Source organism: Galeopterus variegatus, unplaced genomic scaffold, assembly GCF_000696425.1.
Source record: "Galeopterus variegatus unplaced genomic scaffold, G_variegatus-3.0.2 Scaffold729, whole genome shotgun sequence".
Lineage (NCBI taxonomy): Eukaryota > Metazoa > Chordata > Mammalia > Dermoptera > Cynocephalidae > Galeopterus > Galeopterus variegatus.
In genome coordinates this window covers 492,920-519,542 of record NW_007726840.1, presented here as the reverse complement: position 1 = coordinate 519,542, position 26,623 = coordinate 492,920, and the positions used below count along the sequence as shown (strand labels likewise).

At 51.0% G+C, this 26,623-nt stretch overlaps 1 protein-coding gene across 1 annotated transcript; it reads left to right on the top strand.

Annotated features, from left to right (window-relative positions):
- Positions 1–24,553, top strand: LOC103589806 (transmembrane protein 189; the record flags this gene model as incomplete). The annotated part of the gene is made up of 6 exons (XM_008571851.1): positions 1–193; positions 8,474–8,593; positions 18,691–18,782; positions 19,938–20,082; positions 21,316–21,528; positions 23,492–24,553. Coding segments are annotated over 6 exons (885 nt in total), but the record flags the coding sequence as incomplete, so codon positions are not given.
- Between the last annotated feature and the right edge of the window lie 2,070 nt (positions 24,554–26,623).

Genomic DNA, 26,623 nt, shown 5'->3' with positions numbered 1-26,623 from the left:
TCCGCGGCCGCGCCGCTGCTGCCGCAGCCGCCACCAGCAGAGCGCATCGGGCTAGCCAAGCGAGTGGCTAGGGCGGGCGCCGAGGAGGGGCCGGGCCAGCAGGCGGAGCTCGAGGAGGACGAGGCAGCGTATTGCCGGCGCTGGGGCGCACAGCACGCTGGGGCCCGCGAGCTGGCTGCCCTCTACTCTCCAGGTAGGACCTCCGGGCCTACGTTCACCAGCTCGGGCTGCGGACAGCAACCCCGGTCCCCCCAGATCAGAACCCAGCCTTGGGCCCAGATGCGGAACTCCACCCTCGGTTCCGAACTGGCAAATAGCGCCCCCAAGTCCAGGGACTCCACTCCAGCGTCCCTTCCAAGCCCATTCAGAGCTCCCTGACTGCAAAGACACTCCCCAGATCAAGAAACCATCATATCGGCTCCCGGTCTACAAAGAGAGCTTCCATCGTATCCTCAGATCCGGCATCCTAGCCCTAGGCCCAGGGGACTCTCGGCTGCAAAGTGCGCCCCTAGACTTAGGAACCCCCACTCCAGAACCCGGTCCAACCCCGAGACAGCTCATCTGATACAGGCACTGCCCCCGGTCGCCTAGAAGTCACACCCCCATCCTTGGTATCCTAGATCGGAAATTCACATCCTAGCACCCCATCTTTGTCCCAGCCAGGGTCCTGGGCTGAAAATAGTGACCTCACCCCTCCCCCCTTGCCAAATCTGGGGACGTCAGCTCAGGGAACCCTAACTCAGGGTCTTCCAGCTACAGAGTGCTTCAGACGCCCTTCCCACAAAGCCCCATCCTAGTTGTAGCTTCAGTGGCTACAGACCTCCATCCCTCTTCCCTCTACCGACTGACATGTAGGGAGCATCATAGAAGTAGGGAGCATCAGCCCTCACCCCATATTCCTGGATCCCAGGTGGTGGGGGAGCTGCAGATCCCCCAATTTGAGCTCCCCACATACATAAGCCAACTCCAGCCCTTGCCCCTCTCCCACATCCATATATTAGTGCTCCTCCCATTAGGACTTAGGAGCCCCCATATTCCCTAGACCAGATCACAATTTGGAGACCCTTGCATTGGCTCTGCCCTTTTCCTGCAGGCCAAGGTTTCTCCCTGTCTTCTTTCTGGTTTGCTCACCATTCATGCTCCAGCAAGCACCAGCTCCCACCCTTCTCTGACTCCCACATGAGACCCAGGAATCTCGTTGTCAGGCCCCAAGAGTGACCAGTGTCCCCAGGGCTTAAGGAAGTGCCTTTTAGAATCAGAGTCAGGTGACTGCCTGGCCACACTGTCTGGGTGTTGCCATCCATTCAAGGCCTGTTTGTGAAACATCTGACATCTTTCCTTTTGCCTGGGGCAGCCGCCGTGCACAGCCCCTGCCTGAGGTGGACCTGAGCCACCACCTCCTGGGCTTCCTGCCCTGGCTAGCCTGGGTTTGATGCTGTCTTTGCCTAAGTGGCTGCATGACTTTGGGCTTTTTGCTTTTCCTCATTGTGTCCTGGATCATCAGAGACAGTCCCTGCCTTGCATTCCATCTTCTCTGTGTGATTTTTCAAACCTGACTTGGGTCCGTGCTGCCATGGAACCTCTCATACCCACAACACTCACCCCGTGCACTTAAAACCTTCTCTCCCTGGGGCAGGCCAGAGTTGGCATCCTGACTCTGCTACTTAGCTGTGTAACCTGGGCCAAGCCACTTTCCCTCTCTGAGCCTCCGTTTCTTCACCTCTGAAATGGGCAGAAGGTAAAGTTTATCTGCCCTTTAGTGTTGTTGGGAAGAGGAAATGAGATCGTCTGCTTTGGTGCAGTGCCTGGCATACAGTAAGGGCTTCCTATTGTTTACCCAGTAGTCCGAGCTTCACTGTGGGGCTGCAACAAGCTGCCTCACCTCTCTGGTCCTCAGACCGCCCCCACTTGGGGATTGAGGGTGAGGATTCAAAGGCCTCTCGCTTTGCTGTCCAGCTCTGCCCACTTGAGTAAACCCTCCCTGCTTTCAGCCAGCCCAAATCATTCCCAAGCATTCTGAGCCTCCCCAAGGGACTGCCATCTCCCCACTCCAACACGATTGCATACCTTTTGGTTCTGGTTTCCCCAAGTGCCCCTCACTCTCTGAAGAACAGCCCTGCAGGGATCTGACCTCCTGGGGCCTCAAACCTGCTCCCCGTCACCTGGAGGTGGAGGGGAAAGGAGGTGACTGGCCCAACTGGTTTCTCCAAACTCCCTTCCATAGGCCTCCCTTTGTCTGCCTCTGTCCCCTGAGCTTGTGGCCTTGGGGGGCAGAGCAGTGAACAAGGCAGAAAAAGTGCAGCTGGCATTTTAATAGGGAGACAGGCAGTAAACCCAATAAATAAGAGAAATATCTCATGCCCAGTGATGGCAAGTGCTATGTAGCAAATATGTAGCAGGAAAGAGAGGAGTGAAATGTTGGGGAGGGGGTGATGCTTTAAAGAGGGAGCAGTTAAGCCCTCACTGAGCAAGTGACATTTGGACAGAAACCTGAAGGGAGGAAGGGCAGGAGGGAGGGCACGATGAGGATATTTGAGGAAGGATTGATCCAGACTAGGGAAACAGCAGGTGCAAAGGCCCTGAGGTGGGAGCATGCGGGCATGTTTGCAGAACGCCGAGGGGCCTGTGGGCTGGAGCAGAATGAGTGAGGGTAGAGTGGGAGAAGTGCCTGGGTTCTTGGAACTGAATTCTTGAGATTCCTGGGCCCAGAGGTGGCTTGGCACAGGGACAGTTGACATAATTTACATTTATTGGCTGTGCGCTGGGCATTTTCCTCATGCTGTCATTTCATCCCCACTACAACTGTCTGAGGTATACCCTGGTATTAACTCCATTTTCCAGAGGATGAAGCCGAGACCTCTCATAGCTCCCTTGTAATCCTCCCCGCCCTACCCCCCCATGGGTTATTCCTGATGCTTGTCCTGATTGGGATCAGGCTGCATCTACCCCTTCCTGAGCACCCAGTCCACCTTCCTCTGGACATTTCATGAGGCTTGGCAAAGAGTAGTGACTTGCCCAAGGTCACACAGCCGGGCAGCAGCAGGGCCAGAACTGGAACATGGGTGAGGGGCATTCTAGGTTCCATATTCTTCATCTTCACTATGGAAGTGAGCCAGCCCAGAGTGGGTGTGCAGGAGGGGGACAAATGTTCCAGGTCAGGGGAACTTCCTGTGTGTGGAACCAGTGGCAGAGAGAGCAGGCCTAGCGTATGCAGGGAGCTCAGAGTAGTTTATCAGGGTGGCACGGGGCAAAGGGAATGAGGCCCGGAGGTGGCCATGGCCTGATCCCATGGGCTCTGAGTGTCTGGTCAAGGAGTTGGGGCCTGACCCTGTGGGACTCAGGAACCATAGAGGGTCCTACACAGCACTCCAGTCTGGGTCTGGGTTTTGCAGCAAGGCCCAGGGTTTGCGAAGGGCCTAGTGAGCTTGCCAAGGCCTCTCCTGGCTGCACGGGCAAGCTGGGAGGTAAGGCAGGCATCCACCTTCCCAGGAGGTGCCAGCTGAAACCTGACTAAGTACGTGCTGCTTCTCAGGTGCCCCATCTTCAAGGGTGGAACCTGGAGGGTCCTGGATCCAGCTGTCCACAGCCCTGGCCAATTACGGATGCCTCTTAGTATGGGAGGAAGGGGGAGGGGACGGGTGTCAGCAGTGCTGGGCAGGAGTCCTGGCCTGGAGTCCCACAGCTGAGCAGGGGGTTCATTCCCCTAAATGGGCCTGACCAAAGCCAGAGGACAGGCCTGGGGCCACTTTGGGACCCTTCCCTGGCCGGGCCTGGTCCCTGCCACACTCCGGGCTGAGCTTTCTCTTTTTTCTTTGTCTCCCTTTCTGTGTCTCTGATTCCTTCTCTTTCTCATCTCTGCTTGTCCCTCTGTCTCTCTCATCCCCACCCTCTCTGTACCTCCTGTTCCCCCAACTCTCCCTGAGGCCAGGAGTCTCCTGGTGGCCAGAGGATGTCAGAAGTGCATGCTATTCGGGCTCATCTCAGGCCTGATGCCAAGCCTTTGGCCACAGCCTGCCCCCAGAAAAGCAGGATGACAGAGGCCTGGTGTCTGGCCTCCTGTGCACCGCCCAGCCCTCCACGCCCACCGCACACAAGCCAGCCCCCTCCCCAGGCCAGCAGGCAGTCACTACTGTAACTCAGCCAGATCATCAGCCCCTGCCAGGCCAGACGCTGGCTTGGGAAGCAAGGCCTCAGCACTGCAGCCAGAGGACAGCTGGGCCTCTTGTGTCCCAAGCAAGGCTCCCCTCTTCCCTGGCCTCAGTCTGTCCATCTGTAAAGTGATACAGTTTAGGCCATCTGACCACACAGAGCCTGCCAGGCTGATGGTCCATGACTTTGATGACCTTCCAATGACTTCGGGCACATCAGTTTATCTCTCCAGACATAGTATCTCCCTCTGAGAATGGGACATATGGTCCCCAGCTGCCAGGGTGTAGTGAGGGGTAACTGAGATCATGCTTAGCATTGTACCTGCCATGTACTAGGTACTCAGTGAAGACTGCCTGCTAATATACATGTATTTTTTTTATTGATTAGAATTGAGGCACTTTGGGCCGGCCCAGTGGCGCACTGCTGTAGTGCGCCGCTTGGGAAGCACGGCAGCGCTCCCGCCGAGGGTTCGGATCCCACATACAGACCGGTTCCTGCTCGCTGGCTGAGCGAGGCGCGGGAGCGACACCGATGGTTGCGATACCGTTGCTGGTCCCGGTCCGGTACGGGGGCGACACTGAGGGTTGCGATCCATTGCCGGGCGCAGGAGCGACACCGATGGTTGCAATACCGTTGCTGGTCCCGGTCCGGTACGGGGGCGACACTGAGGGTTGCGATCCATTGCCGGACACGGAAAAAGACAAAAAGGAAAAAAAAAAAAAAAAAGAATTGAGGCACTTAGTCTGCAGAAAGATCCAGTTTCCAGAGCCCAGAGAGATATCAAGTTTAGAGATGGAAAAATACTCAGATTTTAGGGACATTCTCCATGGCATGGGGAGAGAGCTGAGCCATCTTTGGAATCAGGACAGCTCTGAACATCCGGGCTAAGATGTCCCATTTATGAGTCTAGGATCCAAACTCAGCCCTGAGCCTCGGTTTTCTTTTTTTTTTTTCCTTTTTTAAAGATGACTGGTAAGTGGTTCTTAACCCTTGGCTTGGTGTTGTCAGCACCACGCTCAACCAGTGAGCTAACCGGCTATCCCTATATAGGATCCAAACCCTGGGCCTTGGTTGTTCTCAGCACCACACTCTCCCGAGTGAGCCGGCCCTAGCCTCAATTTTCTCATCTGGGAAATGGGATCACACAGTTCCTTCTGCAAGAGACTGAGACTTGAATGAGAGACTGTACCTTAGGCTCAAAATCTCAGATGACTGCAGGGGCCCAGCCAGGGCTGCCACCAAGGCAAGCCACCCAGTGTAAGTCCACAAGGAGGGGAGGGGAGCAGAGTGAATCCAGAACTTGTGCCCGATCAGATAGGGGTAGCCACTGCTGCTCAGGCCTGGGGTGGCCAGAGCCCTGTGTTCTCAAGGGCAGCAAGAAACTAGGAATTTTGTATGAATTTTAAATTTATCTCATTCTTTAAAAACTGAGGGCAAAACATGCTGGAGGGAGCCAGTTTGCAGCATCTGTAATGTGGGGCACACACAGTATCCCAGCGCTGGATCGGCTTTAGTGGGTGTTAGCCTTCGTTATTGTAACTGTTTTCTGATCATATTACAGTTGTCTCTGCCTATTTTCTGTCCCTGCAGGCTACGGGGCGCGCAGGCAGGTTAACAGGGAAGATTTACCTATCCCTTGCTTCCCACTGCCTCTCCCTAACCACTCCTCCCCCCCCACACACACACCTTCCCTGCTTCCAGCCCGGGCCCTGGCTATAAACAGGAACGGAAAGAGGAAGGCCCTGCAGGGAATGTTTCCAAGGAAAACAGCCTCTGACTGAGGTGCAGGGAGCAGGGAGTTCTAGGCCCGCTTCTGCTGCTATGTGACCTCTATTGAGGTCCTTGCCCTTTCTGGGCCTCAGTGTCCTCTACTGTACAAGAGGGCCAAGAGGATGTGACACTGGCATGTCACTTCTCCCCCACCCCCAAGCCTTGGTCTTTTCATGGGGCAAGGGGTGGGCAGCTGTCCTGGTTCTGGTTCTGGATCTAGTTCTGGCTCAGGGTGGGTCAGGAGCAGCATGCTGTTGTGCAACCTGGACAAGGCCTTCTTCCTCACTGACCCTCAGTTTCCCTATCAGGACAGATGAGGAGCCTAATACTTTTTTCCCAAGGTGCATTGGTGAGGGCTGCCCAGAGACAAGCCTTGTATTTTTGTTTAAGACTGAGGTTGCAAATTTGTTCCTTCCTCAAGCATTTATTGAGTACCAACTGAGTGCCAGGGCCCTGGAGTTTCCAGATGCAGTTCCGGGCCTCCCAAGTTCATATTTGGGTAGGGAAAGACAAACATTTTACAGGCCACAGTCCTGAGTGATGGGCCCCATGTTGAGGGAGCACAGGGGCTGGAGAAGGCTTCATGGATGGCTTCCTGGAGGCAGAAGTTTCCAAGTCAAGACCTGCCACAGTTTCAGATCAGCCAGGTGCAGAGGGGGTGCAAAGCCCTGAAGAGAAGAGAGGGCAGAAAGAGCCTTCTGTATCTGCTCTGGCCCTGACCCCACTCACAGGGGCTGGCTTGGCCCTGTTTTTTAAGGTGGGCCTGGGCTCCTGATCCAGAATGTTATCAGGGCAATAGGGTGGAGGCAAATGGAGAGAAGGACCAGGGCAGGGTGGGGTGAGAACAGATCTTAGGAGCCGACCCTCTGGCCTCGGGCCTCTTCCTGACCACTCTGACCCTCAGTTTTCTCATCTGCACAAGGGGCATCACCCCGGCAGGTGCCTGGCATGTAGTAACTGCTCAGTAGATGTTAAACACTAAGGATAAAATTATTATCATTAAAGGTCTTCTGAGGGCCAAGCCCGTGGCGCACTCGGGAGAGTGCGGCGCTGGGAGTGCAGCAGCGCTCCCGCCGCGGGTTCGGATCCTATATAGGGATGACTGGTGCGCTCACAGCGCTCACTGGCTGAGCGTGGTGCAGCCGGTCTCAAAAAGGACAAAAAAAAAAAGAAAACAATTTGGGGCCGGCCCGTGGCTCACTCGGTAGAGTGCGGTGCTGATAACTCCAAGGCCACGGGTTCGGATCCCATATAAGGATGGCCAGTTCGCTCACTGGCTGAGCGTGGTGCTGACAACACTAAGTCAAGGGTTAAGATCCCCTTACCGGTCATCTTTTAGAAAAAAAAAAGAAAAAAAAAAGGTCTTCTGTGCCTTTGGGACCAGCCGCCTGGGGTGTTCTCAGGAGCCCAGTCACATGTCATATGTCACTCACATGGTGTTTTTATTTCCTCTTTTTTCAAATTTTAATTTAAAATGAAAAGAAAACATTTTAATATGGTAGTACATTCAAAAGTGAGTAAGTGAAGAGCCAGTCTCAACTATATAGATTTTTTTCTTTTCCTTTTTTTTTTTTTTTTTTGGCTCCTCAAGATCACTGGGTATTTTTCTTTTTGTTTTTACATAAGTGGCTGCCATGTGGCACTTTGCTTTTTGTATTTGCCAGTATGTCCTGGACATCTCTGCATGTCCACATGTAGACAGCAGCCAAGGCTTTTTCCTGGCTGCAGATGCCATGGACTGAATTAATCTGGCCGATCCCCAGTTGATTCACACTTGGGTTATTTCTGCAGTGAGTGAACCAGTTTGTCCAAGCTTATACACCTATTAAAAATACAGGGCAACATGTAAGCAGGAGATTTCACACCCACTTCCTGATTTCCAGCTTCCCTTGAGAATCAGAAGCTCTGGCCATCTAGGGCCCACACTCCCACCTGGCAGCAGTCGGCCAGATAATGGCCATTTCTTTATAGAAGCCCCACTGTCCAAGGCCCTGTTTGTCCAGGAATTCCTGACTCATTGTCTAAAGCCTGCTTGACAGAGGTTGGGAGGGGTCTGAGCCCATGAGATTCGAGGCTATTTGTAGCCTCTGCATCCAAATAATTACCTTTTAAAGGGGATAGGTGATGTCATAAAGATTCCAGTTAAAAAAAAAAAAGCTCATTAAAGTTCCCTCAGGTGTCTCCAGAGAGAGCCCAAAGGGGCCAGGAGACCGGAATTCTGGTCTTGTCTGCCAAAGAACTGTATATGCAGGGCCAGCTTCATGTGCTGCCTGTACACGGGAGCCTGCTCTCAGAGAGCACTTGGTTCAATGCATCCAGCCTGAATGTATGACCTTGGGCAGGCCCTTCCCCTTCTCTGGGCCTCATTGACATCGTCTGTGAAATGGGTGGGTTGGGGCCTTTCCTTCATGTGAGTCTGTTAGCTCAGCCTGTGGTTGGCACTGTACACTCATTGAACAAAGTTGAAGAGCCCTGTTGGGGCCCCAGCTCTGCCTGCTTTGATCCCCCAGCCTTTTCCCCTGCTCCCCACTCATCTCTCCCTCCTCTCCCACAGGCAAGCGCTTCCAGGAGTGGTGCTCTGTGGTTCTGTGCTTCAGCCTCATCGCCCACAACTTGGTCCACCTCCTGCTACTGGCCCGCTGGGAGCACATACCCCTCATCATACTGGGTGTTGGTGAGTGCGTGCGACACCACTGCCTGCCTCACTTTCCCCATGGACCTCCTGTGCTTCAGCCTCATCGCCCACAACTTGGTCCACCTCCTGCTACTGGCCCGCTGGGAGCACATACCCCTCGTCATACTGGGTGTTGGTGAGTGCGTGCGACACCACTGCCTGCCTCACTTTCCCCATGGACCTACCTCATGTCCGCCCCACTCTGATGGTGACTTTTGTGTGTGCATGCTCCTGTGTGTGCGCTCGGGTCAGGTACATTCTTGGGAACCCGGCCTCTGCGTCACAGTCAATGGCACCTCCATCCATCCTGTCACTGGAGCTCAAAACCTGGATGTCATCCTCAGTTCCTCTTTCTCTCAAATTCCCCATCCACACCATCGGCAACTGCTATTGACACTGCTTTCAAAATGCATCTAGCATCTAGCGTTACTCCCCACCTCCACTGTCCCCACCCTGGCCCAGTCCCATCCAGACGGGCCGCCTCCAGTCTCTGCCTCCACCTTTGCCCCCACCATCCAGTCACTTCTCCACATGTGGCCAGGGGCTCCTGATAGAGCCTCAGTCAGATCATGCTGCTCCCCTGTTCTCATCTGTACACAGAATAAAACAGCAACTCCTCAGCACAGCCTGCCCGGCTTCTTCTCAGACCTCACCTTCCCCACTGTGTGCTGACTCACCCCCGTCCCGCCACACTGGCCTCCTGCCCGTGCCTCCACCACATGCTGTCAGACACTCTCCTACCTCAGGGCCTTTGCATATGCTGTTCCCTGTGCCTGGAACTCTCTTCCTGCAGAAACCGACATGGTTTACTCCTTCATGCAGGTCTCTGCTTAGAGGTCATCCCCTCAGGGAGGACTTCCCTGATTGCCCCTCAAAAAGGAGCAGCCGTCACAGGCTATCCCCCCACCCTCCTCTGATACACAATGTATTTCTTTATCATCTGTCTCCTTCTACTCAAGTGTCAGCTCCCCCAGGGCAGAGATTTTTGTTTCATTCACTGCTGTGTCCCCAGGTCCCAGCATAAGGCCAGGCACATAGCAGGTACTTAGTATTTATTGAATCAGTGAATGAGTAAATGAGTGAATGAATGAATGAATGATTCAGCTGCAATTTGTTAGCTGCAGGGGGTGAACTACATCACCCATCCACAGCCTGGGAGATAGATGCTAAAGTTGTCATCATTTTCCAGATGAAGAAACTGAGGTTCAGAGAAGGGACCAGCCCAGAGTCACGTCACAAACCAGAACACGACATAGTTCTTAATATACTGTCTACTCTCCCAGGCCTCAGTTTCCTTTCTCTCCACACACCACCCTTCCCCTCTTCCCTCTAACTCAGGCATTCATCCTCTCTCCTTCCTGGGCTCCCAGGCTGAGGGGGCAGCTGTGTCCTTGGTCCCACCTGGCCCTCCCTAAGTGTTCATCTCCTACAATCTCATTAAAAGGATTCTGGCTGCCTAAGCCAATAGTACGCAGGTCAGCTAATTGAGCCATCTGGGTCTGGGGTGGGACTGGGAATATGCTGGGGGGGCTGGGCCAGCTGGAAGGGAGAAAAGTTAACCCTAGTGATGCGGAGCCTGGGCTCTGCCTGCAGGAGCCAGGTAGCCCCTTAGGGGATGGGAGAGACCTGCACCCCTGGCCTTTCTGCCTCTGAGAACTACATTGAATGGCTGGAATAGAGACAATCTGAGCCTCTGAGGCTCATAGCCTTGTCTGGGGATGGTTATGAGCAGGTCTGGGTTCAAGTTCCAGCTCCACCACCTCCTGGCTGTGTGGCCTTGGGTAAGTGTCATTACATCTCTGAACCTCATTTTCCACACATGTAAAATGAGGCTATCTGCAGTACCTGCCTCCTAGGGCTGTTGTGAGGCAAAATGCAGGTGCACACAAGTATGAGAAGGCCAGTGACTGAGTGGAGGTGGGGAGTGGACACTGTCCGCCAGACCACTGACCAGGACTTGCACTTCAGCCTAACTGGTCAATTTAACAATGGATATTTTGCAGGTGACTGCCATGCATCAAGCTCTACATTGGGCACTTTTCACTCTTCATGGCACCCTAGGGAGGAGGTTCAGATTGCCATCCTCTGAAAGGCCAAGTGACTTGCCCACTGGCCCTCTCCCGGGCAGCGGCAGAGTCCAGGATCGCAAATACAGATCTACCTGGCTCTCAAACCACGGATTCCCCCACCAGGGATTGTACAGCCTCCAGTAAACATTGGGAGGAGAGGGTGTTCTAGGCAGTCTGCCCCACTTGGGCAGAGGATCAGCAGGAACGCAAGGGTATGCTGTGCAAGCCGGAAGGGGGGCATCCTGGCAGGTCACCACCTCCCTTCCCTGGTTGGGACCTGAGCTTCCAGCCACGAGCTGCCATATGTGGCACCAGGTCCCCCATCCCATACCTTTGCTTCTGGGCTGATAAGAGCAGACAATTTCCTGATAGTGGTGTTTACACAGTCCTTAATCGATTTAAATAGCCACCAATTTGTGTGCTGAAATGCAGGAGGTAAGGGCACCGTGCCAGCCTTCAGAGCTTGCCCCCTACCTGTCATTGTCGCCTCAGAGGTTCTGGTGTCCCAAGCAGGCCCTGGAAATCAGGAAAGATGGAAGCATGAAATGGTGTCCAGTTAATAAACACAGATGTACGTGACGCAATGCTGGGATGCAAAACCAAGACAAGGGAATAGGCAGGGAAGGCCTCTCTGGAAAGGGACATTGGCATAGAGACCCGCAAAGGTGAGGGAGGGAGCTATGCAGATATCTTGGCGAGGGACATTCCAGGCAGGGGAAACAGCAAGTGCAAAGGTCTTGAGGCCGGTGTGTGCCCAATGCATTTGGGGAATAGAGAGGAGGCCAGTGAGGCTGGAGACAATTGATCAAACGAACAGGGGTTGGCAGCCGCTTAGAGAGGCGGTGGGGGCAGTCTGGAGTCGGCTAATCTGGGACTCATCAGTGTAAAGATGGTGTTTGAAGCTCAGAGGCTGGCTGAGCATCCCCAGGGACTGAGAGCCAGCAGAGAAGAGAAGAGGCCTCCAGTGCTTTCCAGACAAGGGAGGCTGAGTTGGTGCCACCAGGGACGTGGAAAGAGACCCAGGAAGGGGCTGCAGGGGCCAAGAGGAAAGATCCGTGTTTCCGGAAGACTTGGGGATCAACTAGGAACAGCCACCAAGCAGACCAGCAAGATGGGGCCGCAAAGGGACCACTGGATTTGGCCACTTGCAGGTCATTAGTGACCTTGGCAAGGACAGTGTTGTTGTGAGTGAATGGACAAATGAACAGCCGTGGGGGCCCTGAGCTGTTTGTTCCACTTGGGGAAAGTGGAGGAAGAGTGTGGGGCTTGTGAGTTGGTTCCTGAAGGAGCGAGTTGGAGTCCACTGGCTGACAAGCAGTAGAAGAATGTTCCCGGCAGAGGGCACAGTTGAGTACAAAGGTCGCCAATGAGGTCAGAGAGGCCACGTGGCCTCGGGTCATGGCCAACCTGGTAGATCAAAGTGCAGAGTCTGGATTTGATTCTGAGAGATGGTAAAGAGAGTGTTCCCGGCAGAGGGCACAGTTGAGTACAAAGGTCGCCAATGAGGTCAGAGAGGCCACGTGGCCTCAGGTCATGGCCAACCTGGTAGATCAAAGTGCAGAGTCTGGATTTGATTCTGAGAGATGGTAAAGACAGGATACAGACCCAGGACTGTCCGAGCAGAGCCCACAGATCCACCCCAGTCATGCCCACTCGTATTTCTCAACCATTCTCTCTTTATGCCCACACCAGGAGGTGGGTGGAGTGAAGAAGTCCCAGCTGGGTGACCTAGGGGGAAATGGAGGCCCCAAGGGGCCCAGAGACTGTCTCAAGATCACTGGTGAGTCAGGGTGGCCTGGAGTGAGTCATCCCCCATCCCCTTCCCTGACCCAGTGTTCTGCAGGGAGAGGTGGTAACCAGGCCAGAGCTGCCCCCAGGGTGAGCTGCCAGCCACCGCCACCAGAGCTGGGACAAAGGCTTCTGTGTGCCTGTCTCTGCCACCCCTGCCCCCATTAAAGAGGCCTCAGACAGCCAGCCTGGAGTCTCTGGAAACAGCCACCTGCAGAAGCCCAGGGATCACAGAGCCATTTCTTCCCAGAGGGAGGGAGAGGTCTCCTCCTCTGCTAAAATAATTCCTGACATCTGTCCAAAGCACACATCCCTCCCTGCTCAGCAGCCTGAAAAGCCAGGTGCTGGTCATTGAACAGATAACAAGACTGAGGCTCAGAGAAGGGAGTAATACTTAAACTACTCATTATAGCTATGTTCGGGGAGTGCTTACTGTGTCCCAGGGGCCTGCTAAGCACTTTCCTGCATAAACCCGTTTTATTAACTTCTTGTAGCTAAGGGAGATAAGTACTATTAATGTGCCCATTACCCAGACCTGGACTTGAAGACTCAGCCGCCTAAGGTCACATCATACTGAGTGACCCTAGCAATGGTCTCTGGTCACCACCAGCAACCCTGACTTGTCCGTGCTGCTGGTGACCTTGGGCAGCCCTTACCACTCTCCACTTCTTGGTTTCCTTTGGAAAGTCAGGATGTGGTGGGGCGTATTACCATGGACATGAAATGAGATAATGTACTTTTTTTAAAAATAGACTTTATTTCTTAGAATAGTTTTAGATTTATAGAAGAACTGAACCAATAGTACAGAGAATTCCCATATGCCACCTGTACCCAATTTCATTTATTAATATCTTATATCTTACATTACTGTGGTACATTTGTTATTATTAATATGCCAATATTGATACATTATTATGAGTTAAAGTCCATAGTTTATTCAAATTTCCTTCATTTTACCTAATGTCCTTTTCTGTGCCAGGATCCCATCCAGGACATCACATTACACTTAGTTGTCATGTCCTGTTAGGCTCCTCTTGTCTGTAATGGTTTCTCATACTTTGTTTTCAATGACCTTGACACTTTCAAGGAGTGCTCATCAGGTATTTCATAGGATGCCATCTCTATTGGAATCTGTCTGATGGTTTTCTCATGATTAGGCTAGGGTTCTGGATTTTGAGGAGAAAGATCTCAATCTCTGAGATAAAGTGTCATTTTATTAATTTATTTTTAAGTGCCATTTTCACAACAGTACATATATCCACATGATTTATGACTATGATGTTGACCTTGATCTCCTGGCCAAAGTACTGTTTATAAGGTTTCTCCGCTGTAAAGTTATTCTCTCCCCCGTTCCATACTGTCTTCTCTTTGGAAGGAAATCACTGTGTACAACCTACACTTAAGGTGTGGGTAGTTATGCCCCCAGTAATGCACTTTTTAACACCTTTGACAAAGTGCCCAGTACACAGAAGTACTCTGTAAATGTTACCCCAAGTAATATTTTTCTAATGTTTTTATCATCTTTTCTTCTCTGTGAAGATTAAACGTGTAAGACAATTAAGGAAATAAGATGTGTAACCAGTTAGGCCTGGCCTTGGTACAGTTTAGTGATTAAAGGAGATAAAACATTTAAGATCCTGGCACAGGGCCTGGTAGCTGCAAGTACTCAATAAATATTAGGTTAAAAAAAAAGTAGCTGACATCTTTACCTAAAGGAAATGAGGGCATGTGTCAACATAGGCTTGTATGTGAATGTTCACTGCAGCTTGATTCAAAACAGCCCCGAACTGGAAACAACCCACATGTCCAGCAACAGTCAAATGGATAAACGCATTATGGTACATCCAGACGATGGAATGCTACTCAGCAATGAAAAGGATGAGCTACTGGTACACACAACTATGTGGATGATTTAGAAGCATTATGCTAGTGTAGGAAGCCAGGCCCAAAAGAGCAGGCACCATTTATATGAAGTTCTGGAAGAGCAAAATCTATACTAATGGGAATCAGATCTGGGGTTTCCTGGTACAGCGGAGGGGAGGAGATTAGAGGCACAAGAGAACCTGCTGGGGGGCAAGAAATGTTCCATATCAGAGCTCAGCACACTAGGGCCCAAGCACCACAAATACTTGTAAACAAAGTATTATGGGAATGCTGCCACCCCCTTGTTGACATATCGTCTGCTTTCACACTACAACAGCAGAGTTGAGTTGTTGTAACGGAGACCTTGTGGCCTGCCATGCCCAAAATATTTACTGTCTGGCCCTTTAAAGAAAGTTTTCCAACCTCTTAGGTTCTATATAGTTGTAGAATCTATATCTTGACTTGGGGGGTGGTTAAACAGGTGTGTCCATATGTAAAAAGGCCACGAGCTGTGCCCTTCCCTGTAAGTTATACCCAATTATAAAATGAGCCAAGGTTTGGGGAGGGGAAGGGGCTTGTCCCAGTCTCACGGGAGCCCAGAACTTGGTGAACAAGGAACCTGGACTCTGAATCTCTGCAAGGCCACACCTCTGTGGCTATCAGTTACTTCTCATCTGTAGCTATTTCTGTCATTATGGCCTCATTTAGAGGTGTCCTTAGTCAGAGCTGTTGGTCATTAGATAGGGCCTCTGGAGACATCTCAGCTGCCCTTATTATGCAAATGAAGTTGCCGAGGCCCAGTAGGGGTAAGGGGCTTGCCCAGGATCACACAGCAATGTGGTGACAAGAGATGAGGCCCCCCAGTGCTCAGTCTAGCTCACTTGTAGCTCTTGGCCACATGGCTTTTTGGTTGTCCTGGGAGACAGAGGCAGTGTGTACACAGCATCCCATCATATGCAGTAGGAGCTCTAATAATGCCCCGGACCTACTGCAGTGCAGTTCCAGGGCGTAAAATGGCACTGCTTTAGGAGGCAGGTAGATATGCCTCTTCCCATCCCATGGCTGCCACTTCCAAGCCATGTGACTGCGGGACGGTGGTTCCACTTCTAAGAGCCTCTTCTCATCCAAGAAGTGGGGATAATAAATGAGGCTATCTCAGGTGGTAACAAGTACTGTGACCTAGAGTACCTGCCTGGGAGGATGGATTTAGTCAGGGGAGTTGGGCAACCTCTGTCCTGAGCCTGAAGGCTGAGGAGGAGCCAGCCACAGGGATCTGTAGGGAGGGGATGGGGTGCTGCGTAGTGGAACAGCAAGTGCAGAGCCCTTCTTTGGCTTCTGCCTCCTAAAGTCTAACGATCAGTGGACTCCATACGTTGTCATTCACAACTGCCTCCATTCTCTGCTGTGTTTCACAGCTATTCCCCCTTGGACCTTTTTTCCCTAGTGGACAGTGAGCTAAAGGTCTGGTGCATCTCTGGCTCTGGAGCTTGGCACATACTAGGTCCTCTGGGAATGTTGCTTGATTGACTATGTGACTGAATAACACTGACAATTAAAGGTACTGAGGGCTTACTATGTGCCAAGCACTATACTGAGTGCTTTATTAAGCCCCTAATATGTGGGGGTCTGTAAAAGTTCATGGAAAATACATATTATGAAAAGACTATGCATGGATTGCAAAATTTTTTTGCACCAAAATAAACTCATACTAACTTTTTATAACATGTCTGAACAGGATCTAGTTCAAGGCACTGAGAAGGATAAGACATCAGTTTGAAAAGAGCCTCTCTCAGAGCAACATGAATCCTGCTAAAGTCAAAGCAAGAACATCAAATTTATGGTGAAGCTTGGGAAGAAGAATGGTGAAATCGTTGATGCTCTATAAAAAGTTTATTGGGGGGCTGTCCAGTTAGCTCAGTTGGTTAGAGCGTGGTGTTGTAACACCAAGGTCAAGGGTTTGGATCCTTGCACTGGACAGCTGCCAAAAAAAAAAAAAAAGGAATAAGATGATGTTGGAGATGAATCCCACAGTGGCAGACCATCCACATCAATTTGCAGGGAAAAAAATAATCTTGTTCGTGCCCTAATTGAAGAGGATGGCAATTAACAGCAGAAACAATAGCCAACACCATAGACATTTCAAACGGTTCAGCCTACACAGCTCTGACTGAAAAATTAAGGTTGAGCAAATTTTCCACTTGATCAGCTGTAGACAAGAGCAGAACTTTTAATGGAAACTTTAAACAAGTGGGATCAAGATCCTGAAGCATTTCTTCAAAGAACTGTAACAGGAGATGAAACATGGCTTTACCAATACAATCCTGGAGATAAAGCACAATCAAAGCCACGGCCACCAAGAGGTGGAAGTGGTCCAGTCAAAGCAAAAGTGGACCAGTCAAGAGCAAAGGTCATGGCAGCAGGTTTTTCACAATGCTCAAGGCATTTTGCTGCTGCTTCTTGACTTTCTGGAGGGCCAAAGAACACTAACATCTGCTTATTAGTGTTTGAGAAAGTTAGCCAAAGTTTTAGGAGAAAAACGCCCAGGCAAGCTTCACCAGAGAGTCCTTCTCCACCACGACAATGCTCCTGCTCATTCTTTCATCAAACAAGTACAGTTTTGTGAGAGTTTCAATGAGAAATCATTACAGTCCTGATTTGGCTCCTTCTGACTTTTTTTTGTTTTCTAATCTTAAAAAATCTTTAAAAGGCACCCTTTTTTTTTTTTTTTCAACTAATAATGTAAAAGACCAAGGTCAAGGGTTCAGATCCCCAGACTGGCCAAAAAACAAATACAAAATATAATGTGAAAAAGACTGCATTGACATAGTTAAATTCCCAGGGCCCTCAGTTCTTCATGGATGGACTAAATGGCTGGTATTATTGCTTACAAAAGTGTCTTGAACTTGATGGAGCTTATGTTGAGAAATAAAATTTATGTTTTTTATTTTAATCTTTTAATCCCATTTTTTCACAAACTTTTTGAAGTCACCTCATATGTGCCAGGAACTGGGATACAACCATGAACAAAAGAGACTAAAACCCTGGCCCTTGTGGAGGCGGCATTCTTGTGAGGAGAGACAATAAACAAACAAGAAAGAAGTTAAAGGTGATAAGGACTTGGAGAAAAATGAAGACGGAGAAGAGATAGGAAATGCTGGAAGATGGGGCAGTTACAATTTTAGATGAAGTATCCAGGGAGGATGTTTGAGTGAAGACCTGAAGGAGGGGAGGGAATGCGCTGTGTTGCATCTTAGGAGAATGTTCCAGACAGAGGGAGAAGCAAATGCAAATACCCAGAGGCGGGTAAGGATGGGCAGGGGAAAGAGAATAAGCCAGTAGGGCTGGGGTGTTACCTGGGGCAGGTTGCTGGCCACTCAGCCTCGGTTTCCCCATGTGTACAGTGATGGTGGTACATCCTCCTGTGTTAGATTTGGAACTGAAGCCAGGGTAAAAGCCCAGCTCTGCCACTTGCCATGTGTGTGACCCCAGCCCAGTGACTGCTCTCCAAGCCTCCATTTCCACCTCTGTAAAGTGGGAATAAAAATACTACCACCTTCTAGCAGATGGTGAGAATTCATTGAGATCCAGCAAGTAAAGCACTGGTGCCTAGCACTGAGAAAGTGTCCAATAAATGGTAGCCACTATGGTTTTGTACTCACCATCATTCCCATCTTACGAGAGGAAGCTGGGGCACAGAGAGGTTAAGTAATATACTCAATGTCACACAGCTAGCAAGTGGCAGCACTGGAATTTGAGTCCAAATCAAATGGCTCTTAACCTCTATGTTATACTGAACCCTCAAGTGACTGAATGGTGTTAGAGTCTCTGAGGGGCCCCCATTCCACTTCTGAACAGATTGAGAGTAAAGACAAGGGAAAGGCTGCTGGAGGCCAAATTACCACATTTATTGCAATAAAAGCTAGTATTGGGGGGCATAGCTTCTATCTGAAGTTAAGGTACATCCTAACGTCAAACCCAGAAGGACATGTCTCCAGTCCCAGCAGCACCAGAGCAGAGTGGGCTTCTCTGCATGGGGTGACTGTGGGACAGAAAGAAGCAGACAGCTAGCTCCTAATAAGGAAAGGTTGGGCTGATCTGAGCACGCTCAGTTTATTCTCTCCAGACCACCTAAACAGATGAGTCCAGGCATCCCCCCTGGGGCAGAGCGAGTGATGGGTAGATGGAGGCCAGGAGTGTTGTACCTAAGGCTCCATCCTCAGGGGAGAAAACATCCCAATAGAGAAGGGACTCCTTCCTAACAAATGAGGAGTGAGCAGACAAGTGAGTGAATGAATGAGCTATTCCCTGATGGGGAGGGGACAGGGATATCCCTCTGTGTGTCCCCCTACCCCCTGCTCACCCTCCTCTTGTCCACAGTTGCAGGGGCTGTCATCGCTGACTTCTTGTCTGGTCTGGTGCACTGGGGTGCTGACACGTGGGGCTCCGTGGAGCTGCCCATCGTGGGGAAGGTGCGTATGTCAACCCAGCCTGTCTCCTCCACAGGGAGGCTGGGCTGCATGACCTTGGGTGAGTCCCCTTTCCTCTCTAAGCCTCGGTTTCCCCCTCTGAAAGATGGGAACCACCATCCCAGCCTGTCCTCCAAGACTAAAACAGGACCCCCCCAGCATTTTGTGGAAGCAAAGAATCAGGTGTGGGATGGTCAGAGAGCTTTGTTGTGTACCTGCCTCACTTGAACTTGGAGCCTATGTCTTGTTCTTCCTTTCGCCTCCCTTGCCGTGCCACACTGTTGCTTAGTTTTAATTGGATTTTATCTTGTATCAGTCAGACATCTTTGGTTGTGACAGAAAATCTAAGCCAAATTTGCTTAATCAAACAGGGGCACTGATTCATGTAACTGAAAATTTCAGGGTTAGAGCCAAACCAAGGCATGGCTGGGTCCAGTAGGACAGACAGTCAGACCACATTCTTCAGTCTCTCCATCTCTGTCTGGGCTTTCCTCTTCTGAGGTGGCCACAGTGGCTCCCAGCTGCCTAGACATCCATCCTTCCAGCTTCCAGGAGAAGAGAACTTCTCCTTTCCCATAGTTTCAGCCAAAGTCCCATGGCTCACTCCCATTGGCCCAGCCTGGATCACATGTCCATGCCTCAGCCAGTCACTGTGGCCAGAAGGATGGACTGTTCTGATTGGCCAGGCCATGGTCACACGCTCACTCTCAGCTAGGGGCTGGGGTCAGTCCTATCAGAACAGCTTGTACTAAGAGAAGGGGAGGTTGTTGCTGGAAGGAGGCACTCGGATGCTGTGGAGAGGGTCCTACCTGTTACTGTGAGGGGCCTCTTCAACTGTCTTAAGATGGGGAAGAAGGACAGAAGTTGTCTCCAAGCCCTCTCACAGCACAGATGGGGAGACTGAGGCCCAGAGGGGGCCTGTGCCAGCCCAAGGTCCCTGCCAGGGTCATTTCAACCCATCTTCTGGTGTAGCTGCTAGACATAGACCCTAAAGGCTGGGTGGGTCTGTATCAGCAGCTTGGTGGCAATGATCTAGCATACTAGGTGGAGGGAACTGTGGGTGCACAGGCAGGAAGGTGAGCCCTAACATGTTTAGGGGGTTGTGGAGAGCGGCTGGCCACTATGGGCTGATGGGCTGAGCTGTATCCCCACTCCCAGGCTTTCATCCGACCATTCCGAGAGCACCACATTGATCCGACCGCCATTACACGGCACGACTTCATTGAGACCAATGGGGACAACTGCCTGGTGACACTGCTGCCACTGCTCAACATGGCCTACAAGTTCTGCACCCAGAGTCCTGGTGAGTCACACCAGCTGGTGGTGGGGTGGGAGGTGGTCGCCAGGGACAGAGCCTCATCCCTGTGAGCCTCCTGGGGCTTATGTGCATGTAGTGTTTTAAATATTTTTCATTAGTTGTCTTCCTATAAAGTTGGGATATTTGACATAAAGAGCTGGGTTTCAAGCTTCTCTTGAGCAATCTGATCTGGCTACTCTGGGTCCTTGTTCCCACCTGGCTTCACTGGGCCAGAGCTGAGCTGCGGCCACCCTGTTTGACAGGATGCATGCTCTCTAGTGTACCATAGTCCCCACTAATCCCTGCTGTCCTGTACCCAGCCTACCTTGTTCATTTGCATTATCTGCCTGGTCCTGGGAGCTGTTTTGGTTTTGCTACCTTGGCTTAGTGGAAAGAGTATAGGCTGTGAATTCAGTCCTGAGTTCAGATCTCTGCTCTGCCTATTTTGGGAGGAAGTTGTCCCAAAGCAAGTCACTTTATCACTCTGAGCCTCAGTTATATCATCTGTCAGGTGGAGCTAAGGTGGGCCAGATCCTATTCTAACAACTAAGCACATCACAGATCCTTAGAGCAATCTCCCTGTGGGTAGAGATGATGAGTATCCCCTTCCCTGCCCATTCCCCTCTCCAGGGGTGGGGCACCCCCATCCCACAGACTCCATGTATGGTGGCTGCTAACAGCTCCCAGCTACACCTTAGCACCCCAGCTCCCTGCACAATCAGGCTGAGACAAGACTCCACCCACCCATCTTTGCTTAGCTCCTCCCCTGCTCTGTCCTGCTTCCCTCGCTCCCTTAGATGTATTTCCTGAAGAGAGACTTGCCCGATAAAGCACATGCACATGAACCCATGTCAGCCTCTGCTGTTAGGGAACGTCAGAAAGGCATTATTCCCATTTTACTGATGAAAAATTGAGACTCAAAGGGGCAGAGTTGCCGACCCATGCTCGTACAGCCAACAAATGTCAGAGCAGGGATCTGAGCCCAACTCTGGCTGACTCCAGAGCCCATGTTTTTAGCCATTACTTGTTGCTTACACTATTATCTGCCCATTGAGCAGAAAGGGAAGACTGAGGCTCAGAGGGGTGTCTGAGCTTGCCTGAGGCTATTTGGGAGGTTGGAAGGAGGCCTGGGTGAGACGGGAGCTGCCTGGGGCAGGTGGTGAGGGCCAGGTTTGCATCGGGCCCCACCCCACATGACAGCTGTGCAGGTCCCACGGGCACCCTCTCCTCCCCCTGCAGAAGCCCTGGAGCAGCTGTACCCCTGGGAGTGCTTCGTCTTCTGCCTGATCATCTTCAGCACCTTCACCAACCAGATCCACAAGTGGTCGCACACATACTTCGGGCTGCCACGCTGGGTCACCTTCCTGCAGGACTGGCATATCATCCTGCCACGTAAACACCATCGCATCCACCATGTCTCACCCCACGAGACCTACTTCTGCATCACCACAGGTGCGGCCACCAGTGGTGTGGAATGGGCTGCCCCAACCCCAGCTGCAGCACCGTCATCAGGGTCAGGCAGGCAGAAGTCACGTGGGAGATCATGCAGTTCTTGCCCTCCCAGAACGTTTTTTCTCTGAACACACATTTATTGAGCATCTCCTGTGTGCTGGGCACTCTTCTAGGTGCTATGAACACAGCCATAAACAAGACAGACAAATCCTCTTGCCCCCGTTCATGTAGTTGTGATTCCAACCACTCATCCATCCAGCAAATATTTACTGAGCACCTACTATGTGCCAAGCACTGTTCTGGGCTCAGGATAAAGCAGTAAACAAAACAGGCAGGAATCCCTGCCTTGTGGCACTTCTAGAAGGGGAGACAATAAATAAAATATGTCTTGCGTCAAGTGTGTATGTGGAGGAAAATAAAGCAGGGAGTGGAAAAGAAATCTGAGGCTTTGTGCCTTAAATAGTGTGTTCAGGGAAGACATCGAGAAGGCCACATTTGAACAAAGACCTGCAGCAGCTGCGGGAGACAATCTTGCAGACCTCTGGAGGAAGTTCACTCCAGGCAGCAGGAGCAAGAGGTGCAAAGGCCTGGAACGTGCTTGCCTGGTATATTTGAGGAACAGCAAGGGGGCTGGGGTGACTGCAGTGGGGGGAGTGTGGGAGAGAGCGAAGAGAGAGGGAGGGGAGCAGCCATTTCTACAAGGAGGTCAGAAATCTGAAAGAAGTGTGGGAGGGGCCCTGAAGATAAATGGGGACAGACCAGTCCAGGCAAAAGAGACAGCAAGTACAAAGGCCCCAGGCAGGAACGTGCTTGGTGTGATTGAGAAACAGTAAGGAGGCCCACAAGCCACTCTCGCTAGTGGGCCCGTGGGAAAGGGCAGAGGTGAGATGAGCAGATTTTCCAGGGCCAGCCAGGCTTCTTTCAAGGTCAGGTATGTTAGATAGAGGTGCTGTCGAATCAGGCCACCTCAGGTTCAACCCTCAGCTCTTCCATGTGTGCCTTTAGGAAACTCACAAACCTCCGTGGATATTGCTTTTCTCATTCCCAAAGCGGGGCTGCAGGCTCCTCCCTCACACACCACCTTCACAGGGCTGTGATGGGAATGGTCAGATGGCCAACGTGAAGTGCCTGGCACACAGTAGGCGCTCAATGAGCTACAGCTACTATGTAAGTCTTTCTGGAGGCAGAACTGAGAGCCACAGAAAATGCACGTCCTAAAGTCATGTTCCTTGGAGGGCAGGTGGAGAAGTTAGAATTTAGATTATTTAGGAGATGAGTTAACTACTCAGGCAGGCCTGGGTTCAAATGCTGGTTTTGCCCCCTACTCATTGGGAGACTCCTCCCCAAGCTTCAGTCTTCTTGTGAAAATGGGACTAATGTTAGTATCTGCCTCAGGGTGGGGATGGGAGGCTGGAATGTGGATTAAATAAGGTGAGCAGTATTTACTGAGCAGCTCCTGTGTGCCAGGCACTATTCTAGGCACTGAGAGTCAGCAGTGGGAGAACATGGTGTTCTGCCTCTCAGAGCTGACATTCTAGTTGGGGGGAAGAACCAACACAAAACAGGAAATAGCAAATTAACAAAGATGGTTATAGGCTATCATAAAGTCTATAAAGAAATAAAAGAGGTGACATGACAAACCTGCTTAAGCAGGTGATCAGGGAAGGCTTCCCAGCAGACGTGGCATTTGAGCTGAGTGACAAGAAGGCTGCCACCATGCCTAGCATATAGTAAGTGCTCAGTAAGAAGATGAATGAATGAATGGGAGATGAAGGCACATCTGAGGGGCCCCTAAGCCTATTGGTAGGAGGCCCCCACTCCCAGATTCCTTGTCCCCTCCCTCTGCAGACTCACTCTTGATTGAGGCCCCACACCTCAGTCAGGGCCAACTCTCTCCCAACATCCCCTCAACTACTACTCCCCGCTTAACAGCCCCACTCCCCCCATGCCATTTCTACTGCAGGCTGGCTCAACTACCCACTGGAGAAGATAGGATTCTGGAGACGCCTGGAGGACCTCATCCAGGGCCTGACGGGCGAGAAGCCTCGGGCAGACGACATGAAGTGGGCCCAGAAGATCAAATAACTTCTCTGAGCCTGCCGCCTGGTTGCCAACCTTTCTCAGCCCCCAAACCGAAGCCATCTGCCAAATTCCAGCCTCTTCAAGCTGGTCCCTCCAGGTGGAGAGGACATGTCCTGGGCTGGGCCCAGGCATCCCCAGCCCACCCCTCGTGACACAGAATACTTGAGCCACTGATTTTTCATTTCCTTTTTTCATTTTCTTTCCTTGCCTCCTCCCCAGCCACCTGAGCTACTCTGTCTGCCAAGCCTGACTGCAGAAAAGGGAGCCCCCCACTGCCAGCCGTCCCTCGGGTAGAGACGAGGCTCACCCACTCCCAGCACACCTGCTGCCCCCTGCCCTGCTGGACAGCCCTTCAGCATAGCTGGCATTGGGGCTACTGAATTGCCTCTATCTGTCCCTCTTGTCTGGCCCCAGTGGTCTAGGGAGCCACCAGGCACACCTTAGTGTCCTTGGAGCATTGTTCTGCCATGGCTCGGCAAACTGACCCCAGAGGCCTGGGTGGGTGGGCAGCCCCAGCCACCACCTTCATCCCAGCTTATCTACCCAAGGATGGCAGAGCTCAGCAAGGGTCTGAAGGCAGCTGGCCAGAAGAGGCCAGAACCTCCTGCCCAAGTCTAGATGTCCCCATCTCCCTGGCCCCCACCCCCATCTGCCCGTGGGATTCCAGCCAGACTGATGTTTCCAGTACATGGACATCTTTGCAGGGCACAGCCCCTGCAAAGAGTCTTGGTCATTTGGAAGGGGAAACAGTGTTCCCTCGGCCAGGGTGTGTCAGACAAAGAGTGGGGCTTTTTGTTTTTTGGGCTTTTTTTAAAGGTGCTTGCTTGTTTCATGTAAATAATAGAAAGCCTTAATATCTTTTCTGTAACACGGAGTAATATTTTAATGTCATGTTTTAGATGTACATAATATATTTATAACAAAGCAGCAAAAGTCTACTTAACCACGGCTGCCTCCTGGTGTTTCCTGGTTGGCTGGTGGGTGGGGAGGGTGTTAAGGAGCCTGGAGTGTGAAGCCCTATCCCCTTCCAGCTCTTCCCAACCGTGGCCTCAGGATGGGGGCTTTATCACATGAGAGTAAATTCATGTTGACATCTGCTCCAAACACTTTTGGAAGAGACTCTCAATTTTGGTGAGGAGTGGCCTTTCAAGTAGATCACGATGATAGACTAATGAAGGCTGATCCCTGTTTGTGAATTCCTCCAGCAAATGTTTATTGGCTCCCAGTGTGTGCCTGGACACTGGGGTACAACAGTGGGCAAACCGACAAGGACCTGCCCTGGTGGAGTTGACCTGGGGAGAGAGACAGTAAACATAAATAAATGCACATGGAAATTCAGATGGTGATTTGTGAAGAAAACCAAAAAGCAGGGTGGGGGCTGCTTTGGCAGGGTGGTCATCGAGGACCTCTGAGGAGGTGACATTTGAGCTGAGACCTGGAGAAGATGGAGCCAACCAAGGAAAGAACTGAGGGAAGAGACCACTTGATGGGACAGCAAGTGCAAAGGCCCTGAGGCAGGAACAAGCTTGGGGTTTTTGAGATGGCAAGGCAGCTAGTACTATGGCTGGACTGGAGTGAGCATGGGGAAAGCAGAAGATGAGGATGGAAAAACGAGGACTTATACTGAGCCTCAGGCTGAGGTGAGTGGAGAGCCACTGGGCATTTTAGATAAATAAGTAACTTGTTTATTCATTGAATAATTATAAGGTACCCTGTGCACCAGGCATTGGGATTCAGTAGTGAACACAGCAGACGTTATAATCAGTGTCTAGTCTATATAGTTTCTGCAATATCGGCCAGAAAAAAAGACTGTTGGGGACAAGAAAATGATGAAAGACTCTAGAGCAGTTGCAGATATGGCATTTATTTTTTAAAATGTTGCTGGGAACACCAAGATCCAGGGTTTAATCCCTGTACAAGCCAGCAAAAAAAAAAAAAAAAAAAAGTTTTTAAAAATGTGACTCAACTTCATTTTCCTTAAAGTTTGCCCACCACTAGACTTTTGATTTGTGACTATCTGAGGGGACCACAAGAGGAAGGGGTGTTAGGATTGTCAACTCATAAATAAAGGAAAACTAAAGCAAAAAATTAACAGCTAGAATAATTGTATTAATTCATAAGACAAGACAGTCCGCAGGTGGTTCTGACTTAAGATTTGGCAGGACCCAGAGGCTCACATGATTCATCCGAACTTGGTCTCTCTGTCTTGGTTCTGTTTTTCTCTGAGTTGATACTGGCTGGACCCCCTGCACAATCTCAATGGGAAGAGCCTTCCCAGTAGTTGCAAAGTCCCAGGGCCTGGATTGGGTCATGTGCCTACTCCTGAACCAATCACCTTGATCAAGGAGGTGAAATGTTCTGATTGGCCAGGGGTAGGACATATCCACTTGCAGTTGCGGGGGTGAGATCAACCCTTCCCAAGCCACAGGAGGGAGGGAGGTTCCCAGAAAGAAATTAAGATGTCTTTACAAAAATAAGTCTGGTGGAAGCGGTAGGCAACCAAACTCTTTGGAGGGGCCAGATGAGAGCCTTGGGGCTGTGGGGGGTTGGTTTCCTGTTCTCAGGCCCTACTAACCTGTGTCAGTTCCCCTGGAGCCCACAAATAAATCAACCTGAGTCCAGACAGGTAAGGTGACTCACCCAAGATCCCATAGCTACTAATGGCAGAGCCAGGCCTCAAATTCTAACCATCATAGGGTTGGTCCGTAGCTCACTTGGGAGAGTGTGGTGCTGATAACAACAAGGCCAAGGGTTCGGATCCCTATATAGGTATGGCTGGTTAACTCACCTGGGAGAGCATGGTGCTGACAACACCAAGTCAAGGGTTAAGATCCCATTACTAGTCATCTTTAAAAAAAAAAAAAAAAAAAAAAAAAAATGACCCTCATGCTTCTGAATTCCAAGGGCTAGAAAAAAATACTTTTCACAACCAGAAGAAAAGGGCTGGCCAGTTAGCTCACTTAGGAGAGTGTGGTTCTGAGTACACCAAGGTCAAGGGTTCAGATCCCTGTAT